Consider the following 14280-nt stretch of genomic DNA (forward strand, 5'->3'; position numbering starts at 1 on the left):
AACAAGAATGCTAGGAGTCTTGTAGTGATCCAAAGGGCACCTGCACCCCAGTGTTTATAGCAGTAATGTCCACAATAGCCAAATGATGGAAAGAGCCCAGATGTCCATTGACAGATGAATGAAGAAAGAAGATGTGGTATATACACATGATGGAATATTACTCAGCCATCAAGAAATTGAAATCTTACCACTTGCAAGGACATGGATGGGACTAGAGGGTATTATGCTAAGCGAAATACATCAATCAGAGAAAGACAATTATATGATTTCATTCACATGTGGAATTTAAAAAAATAAAACATGGGATCATAAGGGAAGGCAGAGAAAAATAAAATAAGATGAAATCAGAGACGGAGACAAACCATAAGAGACTCTTAACTATAGGGAACAAACTGAGGGTTGCTGAAGGGATGGTGGTGGGAGGGACGGGGAAGTGGGTGATGGGTGTTAAGGAGGGCACGTGATGTAATGAACCCTGGGTATTATGTGCAACTCATGAATCACTGAACTCTACCTCTGAAACTAATGATATATGTTAATTGAATTTAAATAAAATAAAAATTTAAAAAATGGTAAAATTAAAAAGAATGCTAGGAGTCTCTAGTACTAATTTAGTTTCATTTCTTCATAGGGCACAGCCAGTAAAACACAAACAAGTGTGTTCTTTTTGCTTTGGTGAGGGGGGAGGGATGTAGGTAGTGGTGATTACCCTGAAAGTCCCCAAAATGCCCCCAGATAAGAGAGATATCCAAATGTCCTCATTTTAAAGCTAACCGGCCAAGAGTGAATAATTTTCATAAGTCACTCTCCAGGATTATTTTTACTGGATGAGTTTTCCACACCTTAAATCATTTTCTTGTATTTTTTCCATTATATAATTTTTATGGCTGAGATAATTTTATTGAGTATGTCCTCCTTCTCAGACACCAGAAAATTTAAATTTCTCAGCAGAGTTTCCAAATCGTGACCTTAATGGGAGTCACAAAGAAACTTCTTTCCTTACAAAAATTTAAAGTCGTCTATTCATCAGTGGGTGTTTCTTCGCTTGGTTCCTCACTCTGAATTAAATCTGACTCATCATTCCCGCCTGTATCATCATTCCCGCCTGTATCATCTGAGGCTGTGGAAACCATGTCCGTCGTTCTAGATTTTGACCTTGTGTCTGTTTTTCTCAATTCTGAAGAAGTGGTGCCCCAAAACGTGCTGCTCTCAGCACTCTTAGAAAAAGATGTGTCTGATACGCCTTCTGATGGATGAAAATAAGACAGAGTTGCCAGCTCTGGGTTGACGGTGTATTCAGTCTGATATCTACTTTTATAACTGAAAAAGAAAACATGTATCAAGAGTTGTTTTTAATTACATACATTTGCAGCTCAACTCAATTTAGAAAAGAATCACAAAAATTAAAATAATATATTAATTCTGTCCAATTACTTGGTATAACACCATATAAATAAATGAAAAATGTTAGACCCTAAGCCGATGTGCCATTTAGAACAGAGTTCATAGCCTTTTTGATCCAAGGCTAGCAAAAAAGAATGCATATCTGGATTCTCTATATCCTTTCCAATCAACTAGTGTTACTTTTATCGCTAGGTGACTATTTAATATAGTGGGGAAAACTTTCCCTTGAGAGAGAACTCTATGCTCCTTTCTGAATAGGGGAAATGGAGCTTAACTCAAGATCTTAAGAGATAAATTTGGGAGCCACATTTCCTAAACTATCTACAAAAGAGAGGAGGGTGAGAGCTTCACATCATGCATGTTCCAAAGGCTCCAGAGGTCTGCGGACTTACTTAATTGTCTTCACTTTGTACAGCATGGCACTACAGACTGCCAAGAGGATAACAAAAAGGAAGAGGGTCATCAACGAGATGCCCAGCATTAGTTTTAACTTGATTTCCTGTAGCTTGGTCAGGGTGTCTTCACTGGTAGCATTCAAATCAGAGTCTGAGAGGAAAGAAAGAAAATGCAATGGAAAAGAGTAACGGTCTCCAGCATGTTTTCCTGGATGAGTAAAGAGAGCAAAGCAACTGAAGAGAAGCCTTCACCATCCAGAGTATTCACTGCACACCTTCACTTGTCTCATGCAACACAAAGAAGACTGTAAGCTACTCCTTAGGGCTAAGTACTCTTTGCCTGTTCTGTTCAACCTCCACAGCAGTCCTGGAGGAGCTGTTCTTAGCTCCATTTTCCAGGATCACAGAAGTTTATGAATTCGTCCATGGCACACAGCGACTAAGTGGCAAAATCTGGTTTCAAACCCAGGTTACCAGATGTACAAATGTGTCTATAGCAATCTTCCTTCCTGACTAATAAAGACCATTTCAAGACTCTGAAGGGATGACCATTAAAAATGTGACGAACTTACACACCAGGGCCTTGTCCTTCAGAAGAAAAAGATACCCTTTTACTGTTGGGACCTGCATTGATTTTTCTGTGATGCTAAAAGGATGGTGTACCAGATGCTTTCTCCAGGAATTTAAGAACTGCATTTATCATTTTGTTACTGAGATCACACCGAGTGTATTTGATGTTAAAAAAGAAACGAAAACCTACTTCTTTCTAAAGTAAGTTAAATAATAAAAATCATGTCCAGATCCAGAGACGTCAAAGGTCTTTTTTACTAAATCTATTAATGAAAATACATCTTTACTGCCACATTTTACATTTTCCTGAATTGACGGCTGACTTAATAGACATTTATGTAATGGTGACTCGAAATGACCGTGTTGATATCTCTCTTCCCTCAACTTTCTCCCGCCCAAAAGTTCCATAGGCTTTCCTTATTTTCTAGGTCATGGTGTTTTGGTGATAAGCAGGGACAAGCTCCCATGTTTGTATTCCCTGATTCCGTAATTGTCAAAGTGCGATCTTAGACCGCGAAGAGTGAAATGTATACTGCTATCAGTGACTGTTATCTTGACTTTGAGGCAGATGTTTTGGGGAATAATCAAACAAATTATGTTAAAAGGGGCTCTGCTGCTCCTTAAAAGGGTTTTTGTAAGGAGGTGTGCTTGTAATATATTTTGTTTTTCATGGTGATGCTCAAAACTAGAGAAAGATTCTGACTCGCTGTGTCTCTCTCTGTCGATAAATCTTTTAAAAATCTTAAAAACAAAACAAAACTAGAGAAGGGTATGGAATTCCCCACCACTGGAAATCACAAGAAAGCTAATTACAAGCTTGGGCAGACATTATCTGTAAAATGGAGATAATCCCAACTTCATGGAGTTGCTGTGAGGACTGACATCATAATGTATATAAAGCCCCTGGCATTTATATGTGCTCCATATGTGATAAAAAATTAATCATGATCAATTTAATTACTGGGAAAGACAAAATATTTCTAAAGTAACACAGCATTAGTCATTCCCATATATAATTTTTCTAAACAAAGACTCACTTGATTTTCTTAAAACCCTGAAAGGCAAATGGCTGTATTTGTCAAATAGTCCAATGCTGAATAGAGATGTCAGGCCNGTAACACAGCATTAGTCATTCCCATATATAATTTTTCTAAACAAAGACTCACTTGATTTTCTTAAAACCCTGCAAGGCAAATGGCTGTATTTGTCAAATAGTCCAATGCTGAATAGAGATGTCAGGCCTAGATGTATCACCAGATGCTATCTTTTCCCCAATAGTTTATTTGTAGGGCAGAGGTTTGCGAGAAATTAATATATTGCCTTGTCGTGAAATTTTCTATTGAAAGCAGGAGTTCTTTTACTCACATAACTATAACTAATCCATGAATGAAAATTACCAAAAAGAAAAAAAAACTGCATTCAGCAGCAGGAATTCTCTCATTCATTGCTGGTGGGAATACAAAATGGTATAGCCACTTTAAGGGTCAGTTTGGTAATTTCTTACAAAGCTAAACATAGTTTTACCACACAAGCCAGCAATCACAATTCTCGATATTTACCCAAAAGAGTTGACAACTTATGTCCACGCAAAGACCTACACATGAATGTTTATAGCAACTTTATTCATTATTGCCAAAAATTGGAAGTAATCAAGATGTCCCTCAGTAGGTGAATGGATAAATTAGTATATCCACACAATGAAATGTTATTCAGTGATAAAAAGAAATGAGCCTGGGGCGCCTGGGTGGCACAGCGGTTGAGCGTCTGCCTTCGGCTCAGGGCGTGATCCCAGCGTTGTGGGATCGAGCCCCACATCAGGCTCCTCCGCTATGAGCCTGCTTCTTCCTCTCCCATTCCCCCTGCTTGTGTTCCCTCTCTCGCTGGCTGTGTCTATCTCTGTCAAATAAATAAATAAAATCTTTTAAAAAAAAAAAAAAAAAGAAATGAGCCATCAAGCCACGAAAATACATGGAAGAGTCTTAAATGCATATTACTGAGCGAAAGAAGCCAGGGTGAAAGTCTATGTACTTTATGTTTCCAACTATATAACATTCTGGAAAAGGCGAAACTATGGTGATGGTGGAAAGATCAGTGGTTGCCAGAGGCTTGGGACAAAAGGGCAGATAGGTGGAACACAGGGGATTTTTAGGACAGTGAAACTGCTCTATGACCGTGATGGTGGACATATGGCATTATGCATTCGTCAAAACGCACAGACCTGTGCAACGCAAGGAGTGAACCCTAAGGTAAACTATGGACTTTACTTAATATTAATGTATCGTTATTGGCTCATCCATTGTAAAACCTGTACCAAACCAAGGCAAGATGAGAAAGATAGGAGAAACTGAGTTGGGGGAGTATAGGAGAACTCTCTGTACTTTCTGCTTATTTTTTCTGTAAGCCTAAAACTGCTCTGAAAATAGAGTCTATCAATTAAAAACACCGCATTCTAGATATGATTCACTTGCCTGCGCCTCTGTTATGTTTTAGGAATAGAAGTCACAAAACCGGAAAATGAAAACATCTCTCTGCATATATGGCAACTGGAGAATGATGCTTAGGGACAATTGCTTTTTAAAACAGCAAATGTCCTCTCTGATATGATGTTAGCCACCACGCTACCCTAAAGTACATTCCACATTACTAGAGAAAACAGTACCGCCATGCAGTGAAGTCACACACTGAAATGTGTGCCGGCACTAATGCATCCATTTAATTGAAGTATTTTGTTCTTACTTGGAATTGGGCGAAATAATTGATCTTTTTCTTCAATCTCCTCTGCTGTTGGTGTTGCATTTAAAGCTGTTAAGACAATAAATTGGTGTTATGGTAGACAAAATTCACTTACGAAAATTACTATGCGTGTGTGTTTAATATAGAGAGTTTATTCTCATTATTCATGACAGTTATGCTCCGTAAAGTCACAGGAACACTGACTTAGTGAATATTGAATTGTTGCTCCTGGGGGAAATGCAAGCTTAGGTTCCTGAGGACCTCTGGTCACAACGTCGTCATCAACCAATCAATACATAACTTGTTTTATGTGTGTTTCTGTTTAAAGATACTTTATTTACTATACATTGCTGATTCATTAACATTGAATTCATGATTAATGTGATTAATGGCATTATAACTCAAGCCTAAACAAAGTTTATCTGACACATATTTTCTCCATAAGGTATATCACCGCCTTCTCGTGCTCAGGAACACTAACCAGCATCTTAATACTACACTTGGGGGCCATTTTAATTAGGAAATTCACCAACTGAAAGCACAAAAATGCAAAACACATAGCACTAAATAGCCAACAAGAAGGACACTTAATTACAGTGTAAGAGCTGCAAAAGGAAGGCAGAATGTTGCCTTGTTCTATCTGCACTGGGAACATGAGTGTCAGGCAATTAAAATTTGTTGTTGTTCTGTGCATGTCTGTAAATGACCATGAAAGTGATTTGGGGGTTACAAATATATTTTAGATGTAGGTAAATTCGCAAATACAAAATCTGCAAATAATGAGAATCAACTGAATATGGTATGCATTTCATGTTTACAATGCATGCATATACATGTGTGCTACATGAATGACATTTATACATGTGTCCATCTACATATACATTCACACATGCATGCATAAGACATGCACATTACACTTACATATGTCTGCTTATATGTTTATGATATATGCATTACTTTTATACATGCATAGATTTTGATATATACTTTGCATTTATTCACATATCTCCATGTGCTTACATGTATCCTGCTCCAAACACAAAGAGGAACTACATTGAGCAAGAGCCTTATTTAAAATTTTTAATCATAAATAAACTGAATGACAAGATTGCAACATTTACAGGAGAATAAACTTTTGGGGGAGAGAATCAGAAAGTGTGCGACACAATCAATTTTGTGGGTTTGTTTTGCATTTGTTATTACATGTGATAATGGCAGCAAAATGTTGACTTATTAATTCTTAATATTAGAACTATTTACACTGATGTTGGCTTTCTTACATAAGACTTTAGAAAACCAAAACATTTTCCCAGCTACCTAACTACTATGAGTTTACCTTTAGCTAACATTGTCCAAAATGCAGGCTCATTTGGACCCTTGCTTGGTCCTGTTTAAAAAACAAAATAGAGCAGGTTAACTAAGTAAGGTAAGTTTACTTTAGTAAATTTGTGATAGAGCATTTATTCACTTTTTAGTTTAGTCATGTAACAGTTATACCTTGAGATTCCACCATGTGTCAGACGCTGTGGTTGGCATTGAAATTCAGAAATGAAGAAGACACAGGCCTTACGCTGACGGAACACACTCTCAGTTTGGGAGGCAGACAAGAATCACTGTTAATTATGATGCAGGATAACGGGGGTGGGGGTTCCAATAGAAACACACAAGTGGTATGCACAGAGAGCCCTAACTCCAGTTGCAAAGGCCAGAAACTCTTCGAAAGGGAGATGATGCCCCAGTATAGGCTTAGAGGACTAGAAATTGTTTGCCAGGCAAACAAGCAAGAGGGAGATCATTCCACTGAGTCATGAGCAGATTTTGTGAGTTCTGAGAGCCTCAGGTAGACTAGAGTGAAGAATATGGACGGGGAATGTGACCAGAAATGAAACTTGAACATTTCTCAATGGTCAGATTATTTCAGGTTTAAATGCCTGGTTAAGAAATTAGAGCATGAAAAATAAATAAATAAATTTTTTAAAAAGATGTTAGAACATGACCCACGCCTAGTAGTAAATTACTAAAGATATTTACGAAAGGAACACCACCAGGGTGATGAGATTTCTATTTTTAAATATACCAAAAAAAAGTGACTAAGATTTTTGTTTGTTTTAGTAGTGTTAAAGATGCAAACTAATTCATAGTAATCGTATGAGAAACATACTTGGATGCTTCATGTAACGACAGGTCCATTGTCTTCAATTAGACCACTCATTCAAGACCTTAGAGGAGAGCCATCCTGGGTTGTTATGGTTATCCAAATATTTTATAGGGAACACTATTCTTGACAGGAAAATAAAATGATGATTTTGATTTTGAAACCTGTCACTACCAACCCCCCCCAATAATTTTAGGAAACACTAATAGTTGACTCTAATTAGAGATAAATTTCTTCCTCAAGCAGATAGAAATTTTTACATTATTATTTAAAAATATTAAAATGTATTAAAATATACTTATATATCTAATATAAATATAAATGTAATACATTTTATTAAAATAAGTTTTATTTTAGGGGCGCCTGGGTGGCACAGCGGTTAGGCGTCTGCCTTCGGCTCAGGGCGTGATCCCGGCGTTATGGGATCGAGCCCCACATCAGGCTCCTCCGCTAAGAGCCTGCTTCTTCCTCTCCCACTCCCCCTGCTTGTGTTCCCTCTCTCGCTGGCTGTCTCTATCTCTGTCGAATGAATAAATAAAAAAAAAATCTTTAAAAAAAAAAGTTTTATTTTAAAAAGAGCTCCCTCCTATCCCTTGTCAAGTAAATCTAAAAATTGACTTAGATTTTCACTGTTTAAAAGGTTTTAGAGTGACTGTAAATTGTAGCTGTATAAATTCTTTAAGCATGCATGTTTCACTTTATGAAACACCCAGAGTACTGAAACATAAATTAAATCATATAATGATACACTCCAAGTATGACTACAGCTTAGAAACTTTAATACTTCGAGTTTTTTTCCCATAGTGTTCTGTAGGATTTTCTTCACTGGTGCCTTTTCCAGTAGGTGATATAGTTGTTTCATTGACAAGTTTATCTGCAAAAAGGGATAACAGATTATCAGCATATACAAATATTGACAGCATCTGTGACTAGGCATTTTTTTTAAGCTAAAAAATCCAACAAAGAAAGAGGAAAAAAAAAGAGAAAGATGTTGACTTTTTCCTGAGACGTATTAAAGGAAGGGAAAGAAGAAGGCATTGAAGAATAAAGTTTTTGAGATAATGGGTTGCTTGAGAGGAGATTGATGCACCTATAATTTGTAAGAGAGAGAAAAAGCTGGGACGGGGGGCTGTGGGGGTAGTTGTGGTGGTGGTTATAAGCTTCCTTTAGAGGTAAAAGAGATGTATTGGATGAGAACATTGGCTTCAGATGTTTCCCTGAACAGGACTTGAAGTGATCTTGTCAGCCCCGGACAGCTTGGTTGCCAGTCAGTGTTAGGACACAGAAGAGGAAGGCACACCAGTATCCTTGTAAATCGGAAACATTTGCGTGTTAACTACTCAAAACAGAGTTTTGGGTACAACAATTTGGGGCTACAAATCAAGGGTTTTCAGGCCTATTTTAGTATATATCTCAGTGTATAATGTATCCCTCTTCTGGAGGAACGTCAGTAAGAGTGTATTTGGGAACAATTGTGACTGAGGACCGTTTTCTGTAGCCTGCTCATGGTGGCCATTTCAGTTAATTTTGTTTAATATGGGAGTCAATGAAGTTCCCATGAAGTCCAGGCAATCTCATTATAGCAGAGTTCTACAGAGAGGCAGAATGAATTCAGACTGAACCTACCAAAAGCACCAATGACAGGTGCCTTGTTGGCAAGAAAGCTATGGAAAAGAGAGTCTGTTACCAGAGTTGACATGATTCGGGCAGGACTCCCACAAAAACTGGTAAGTAATCCTTCCACTCTGCTATGCATCCCTCATACTTGGAGAAAGGTGGTGTGTGGACTTTCTCCTTGCCCTCACAGTTCTAGGGACTAAAAGAATCGTTAGTCAAAATTATTCTGGAGAATTCCATCTCCTTGAGGGGCTTGCTCCTCTAGAATGTCCCTACCATGTTAGTGTATCTCCTGTCAGAGCCCCCATTTAAAATGGGAAAAATTTCTTATCCAATCCAACTTTCTTTGACAATACTTTGAGGACCTGAATTGTGGAAATAGAAATTAGGGTTTTAGAATTTCTTCCATGTGTCCTATGGTCCTCAACAATCCATCTCCTGAGGAAATTTGAGCTACCTGGTCTGTTGAAGACCTGGCTCTCTGTTTCTTGTCCCAAACAACTCAAGATGATGTTTGCTGTGTACAAGCAAAATTCCCATGAGTGATTTGTTTAATTAACATATGCCCTTAAAATGTCCCTCATTTATGTCCCAAGGTTTAGAATTACTCAAAATATTCCATTATTGTCAAAGAACTTTATTAATAATTAGGTATTACTGAGTCTTGGCTTTTCCCAATATTGAAGCTACTAGGGCCAGAAACATTCTCTCCTCCTTATTTAATTTTATCCTCTTTTCTTGCCTTCTGTTTTATGCTTGTGTGTTTCATAGATATGAGCTATTGATACTTCATGGTGAAAGATATGTATATGTCCTTTGGAGACTTTTAATGGCCTCCAAAGTCACATGCTGGCAACAGTTTTATCTAGCAAATTAATTACACTTGGTGGAAAGAGGCAAATGGAAATAAGAACATTTGAAGTTGAAGGTATAAGCAGAAAGGAATAAAAATGTGGGTTTAAGAAGACATACAATTTTCTAGAGCCCTAAATCTAGTCATAATTTTTCTTTCCATGAAAACCAAAAATATGAGGTAAGGTATGTAAGAACCTCCTTGACTTCTGACTTTATTAGTGCAAGAGTCATGGAGTCTCCTTATTTAGGAACTAAGATTCCCTGACTCTAGCTCCACTAAGACATTTTTCCTACTTGATAGTCTCTAGTGCTGTTTGGAAATCTTGCTTTTCATATTTGCAACGGTGACTTTCAGTGTTTTTAGTACTTACAGTTCCTTAGAGCAAATTGCAAATCTGTTGTTGCTCTCACGGATATTTCAGACTGGCTGCCATTTGGATTTTGCGTTGTGAACACATCTAAAAATACAAGGTCAAATGTTTTCAGCAACCAAGTTACTTCTTGTTCCCTTAAATTTTTCCTCATCTGATTTTTTTTTCTTAAAACATAGGCCCTGACTAATTCCAAGTAAAGAATAATAAAGTATTTGAGGTATTCTTCAGCTACAAATGAAGGAAATGATTTAAAAATAAACAAGGTTTAAAAATAAAATTCATGGAACTCCTGGGTGGCTCAGTCGGTTAAGTGCCTGCATTCGACTCAGATCAGGATCCCAGGGTCCTGGGATCGAGCCCCACATTGGGCTCCCTGTTAAGCAGGGAGAGGGAGAAGGAAACTGCCTCTGCCGCTCCCCCTGCTTGCACTCTCTCTTTGTCAAATAAATAAATAAAATCTTTAAAAAAATAATAAATAAGTAAAATAAAAAAAAATTCATGGGGAAAAGGCCAAATTAGAATCCTTATGCTAAATAACATTCTGAGAAGAAATTATTGAGGGTTGATTAAAACTAATGGATATATCCACCCAGCCAGAGTCAAAGTAAATTGGGTCAAGATGGCAGACTGACATATTTACATATGAATACATACATGTCTCCTTTTTCCAAAATCTCATGAAATGACAGAAAATTTTATACATACATGAATGCATCTGTGTTTGATACATACATACATATTCAATCATCCTACCATGTAGTCACGTTCGTGCACACACAAACAGTGCCATTACTGTATCATGATTTTTGAGGAATTTCTGAGCTAGATCTATGGGGAAATATAACAAAAGGACACCAAAGCCCAACATGCATGTTATGAGTTATGAAACTACAAAAATTAAAACACTTCAGTATTTTTACAGAGAAAAACAGATGAAAGAAACAATAAAAAGGTAGCAAATGACCAAATTTCAAAGAGAATTTAGATTATATTAAATGGGTTTCACTTGAGTAGGGAATTGGTGTTAGACATTTGGCAAACCTCCTTGAAAAATATAAAGTTTGGTGCCTAATTTATGCCTTATACAAAGATAACGATTTAAGACCTAAGATTTAAGAGCAAAAATATGAAATTATTTGAAAAAATGGGAAAATAATTTAATTTCTTCAATTGAATAAGACCTAACCAACCAAAATATAAAATGCAGAAATTACTTAAAAATTAATCAACAATTGATTTTTTAAAATTACAATTTTTCTCTGTGATTAAGATACCTAAACAGGTTTAAAAATAAGCAACAGCCTGGGAAAAAAATACTTGTTAACTTTTACTATAGGAAAAAGATTATTATAGTAAACATAGAAAGATCTCCTACAAATTAATGAAAATACAACCTGATAGAAAAACAGGCCATGGATATGAATAGACAAATCACAGAAGTAGAAATAAAATACCCAATAAATATAGAGAAAAATACTCAACTTCACAAGTAATCAGAATGCAAATGAAAACAGTAATGGAAATTTCTCACTTATATTCACAAAATATGACTAACAATTTTCATTGTAGGTGAGATTGTGGGGCATTTTTGGAGGATATAAATCATAGATACTTTTTGGAGGGCAATTTGCTAGTATCAATATTTTTAAAGATTTACCCTTTATTCAGCAATGCCCAGTACTTGAGATATCTATCCAAAAAGAGATACACCCAACTGTATATGAGAAGAATGTAAAAGGGAAAAACTGCACATAATCTAATTCTTTAAAAGATAGTGGATAAATTATGGGACATCATTTTACAGAATACTAGGTATCCACTAAAAACAATGAGGCAGATGTGGAAAGATCTCCAGAGTTGTTAAGTGAGAAAAGTAAGTCATAACACAATTTCTTAGGATGATCCCATTTATGTTTTGTATATATATTGTGTGTAAGAAAGATTTTTTCTTTAATCAAAGTCATCATCAGGCTCTTAGTTTATTTACCCTCTGGATATTTTTTAAAAAAGGTACATCCTGAAAAGGAAATGATTGCACCATTTGCATATCACAGGGAGAAGACTTGGTGGTGGATAGATTAGATAACACTCCTGACTCTGGCTTTGGTAGTATGAAATCTGGCAATTGACCTCTCTGAGAATTAGGTGTTTTTTTTTCACCTACAAAGGAAGGACATTGATTCACCAAAGAGAAAATAGAAATAACAATTTATGCGTTATTACTATCAAAGTACTTGAGTGTATATATATGAACATGAATATATATGTATATATCTCAATTGCATTTCTATTTTTCCTTTGATTAATGTTAATAGGGATCCCAAGATAACTAGATTTAATCTTAATTTGTTTGTATTTTAACAAGAGTTTCTTACAAGTGGTGGACCTTGTAAGGACGCAGAAAGAAAGCCCATATGTGTAATCATGAATAAACTGAAGTTTGATGACCTTTCAAACATCTTAAAGTCATCTTGTTATGAAGTGAATTTTGTGCCCCCCCCCAAAAAAGAGACATGTTTAAGTCCTAACCCTTAGCATCTCAGAATGCAACCTAATTTCAAAATAGGGTCTTTGAAGATATAATTAGTCAAGATGGAGTCACACTGGAGTATGGTGGTCTCATGAATGGTGTCCTTATAAGAAGAAGGAAATGGACACAGGCATATCAAGAATGCCATGTAAAGATGGAGGCAGAGACTAGAATCGTACTACCAGCCAAGGAATGCCTGGGGCTACCAGAAGCTGGAAGAAGGAAGGAATGATCCTCCCCGAGAGGTTTTGTAAAGACCGTGGCATGATCAAAACTTTGATTTTGGATTTCTGATTTCCAGAATGGTGAGAGAATAAATTTCTGTTGCTTCGAGACACCAAGTTTGTGGTGCTTTTTTTCAGCAATACCTGCCTCCAAATAAATTTTGGTTAACTCACCATAGAATTAGATCAATTGCAAATCACCATAATGCTATGATGAACTCTGTTATTTATAGGAAATTACCAAAAGAACCTTGTTAGACTTCATAGCATCTCATGAAAAAAAGCTGTAGGAAGAAAGAATTTCATTTAACACGCTGAAACATTTACAAGATAAATAAAAATTTAAGAAGTGGAAAATAGGGGTGCCTGGGTGGCACAGCGGTTAAGCGTCTGCCTTCGGCTCAGGGCGTGATCCCGGCGTTGTGGGATCGAGCCCCACATCAGGCTCTTCTGCTAGGAGCCTGCTTCTTCCTCTCCCACTCCCCCTGCTTGTGCTCCCTCTCTCGCTGGCTGTCTCTATCTCTGTTGAATAAATAAATAAAATCTTTAAAAAAAAAAAGAAGTGGGAAATAAAATTACAGACTCTTTAAATGTTAAATCAAAGCAGCACAACCAGCTTTTGTTTACGTGTTGCTATTAACTTTAAAGACTTACATTGTTTTATATCTTTATAATAATTGCCACTTTTCTCATTAGCAGGGGAATTCTCCTTAATTTCCGGTTCCTGTTTATATTCTTTCAGAGCGCTAGGTGCCCACATCTCACCTGCAAAATTCATGATAAGAAATACGTTGACTTCTTTTACTACTTTTTTTTTCAACTGAATTTTTCTACAAAGGATTTGAGGCAGAGATTTAAAATGTAAATTATGCCATCTTTCCAATAATAAATTTTGTATCATCCTATAGAAAACTGTCACATACCAGTTTTCTAGGATAATGGGTCATCTTTCTTATTTGCTCTTTCCGTAAAACCTTTAAATGCTTACTCACCACCACCATGGGAAGTCGTATTGGGGTCCTGTAAAGAAAGAACCCCAGAAACAAAAATAAACAATATAAAATTCATAGGGAAAATGATTGATTTATCCAGTAATCTCCTGCTTCTCCTCAGAGTTTCCTTTCTGTTGCCCAGCAGTTCCTGTAACTAGCTAGGACATTATGATGTCACTGCCTAAGGGAGGTCAGAATGCTGGGGATGGATTTCCAAAAGCTTTGTGACTCAGTCTGACATCTAGTTTATCTTTGACGATTAAAAATGGTCCAAAAATTAACCAGTATAAGATTTTCTTTGAAAATCAGGAAATACATTTTCATGAAATAATGTGAATTATTAGTCATCAGATTTTAAAGAACCATTAATACCGTTGATAGCAAAATGAGAACAGAAGTTTTTGATTTTCAAAGCATTACCATATTGTATG

General features: G+C 36.5%; 1 protein-coding gene across 1 annotated transcript; it reads right to left on the reverse strand.

The window, feature by feature from the left end:
- Window positions 1-915: 915 nt before the first annotated feature.
- On the reverse strand, window positions 916-14008 carry EQTN (equatorin). Its single transcript, XM_019806642.1, has 8 exons — window positions 13850-14008; window positions 13512-13622; window positions 10101-10187; window positions 8042-8131; window positions 6439-6489; window positions 5106-5171; window positions 1797-1950; window positions 916-1320 (listed from the first exon to the last, which is right to left on the reverse strand). Exons 1-8 carry the CDS (start codon window positions 13923-13925, stop codon window positions 1020-1022), a joined length of 936 nt encoding a protein of 311 aa, XP_019662201.1. The 5' UTR covers window positions 13926-14008; the 3' UTR covers window positions 916-1019.
- Between the last annotated feature and the right edge of the window lie 272 nt (window positions 14009-14280).

The sequence above is a fragment of the Ailuropoda melanoleuca genome, chromosome 7, assembly GCF_002007445.2.
Source record: "Ailuropoda melanoleuca isolate Jingjing chromosome 7, ASM200744v2, whole genome shotgun sequence".
Lineage (NCBI taxonomy): Eukaryota > Metazoa > Chordata > Mammalia > Carnivora > Ursidae > Ailuropoda > Ailuropoda melanoleuca.

Bases quoted from the DNA above. Each gene is read 5' to 3' on its own strand.
- EQTN (XM_019806642.1), bottom strand. From the start codon at position 13,925: ATGAATTTTATATTGTTTATTTTTGTTTCTGGGGTTCTTTCTTTACAG. The intron at 13,623-13,849 runs GTGAGTAAGCAT...TGAATTTTGCAG, and splicing joins TACGACTTCCCATGGTGGTG to GTGAGATGTGGGCACCTAGC. The intron at 10,188-13,511 runs GTAAGTCTTTAA...TTGTATTTTTAG, and splicing joins TTATAAAGATATAAAACAAT to ATGTGTTCACAACGCAAAAT.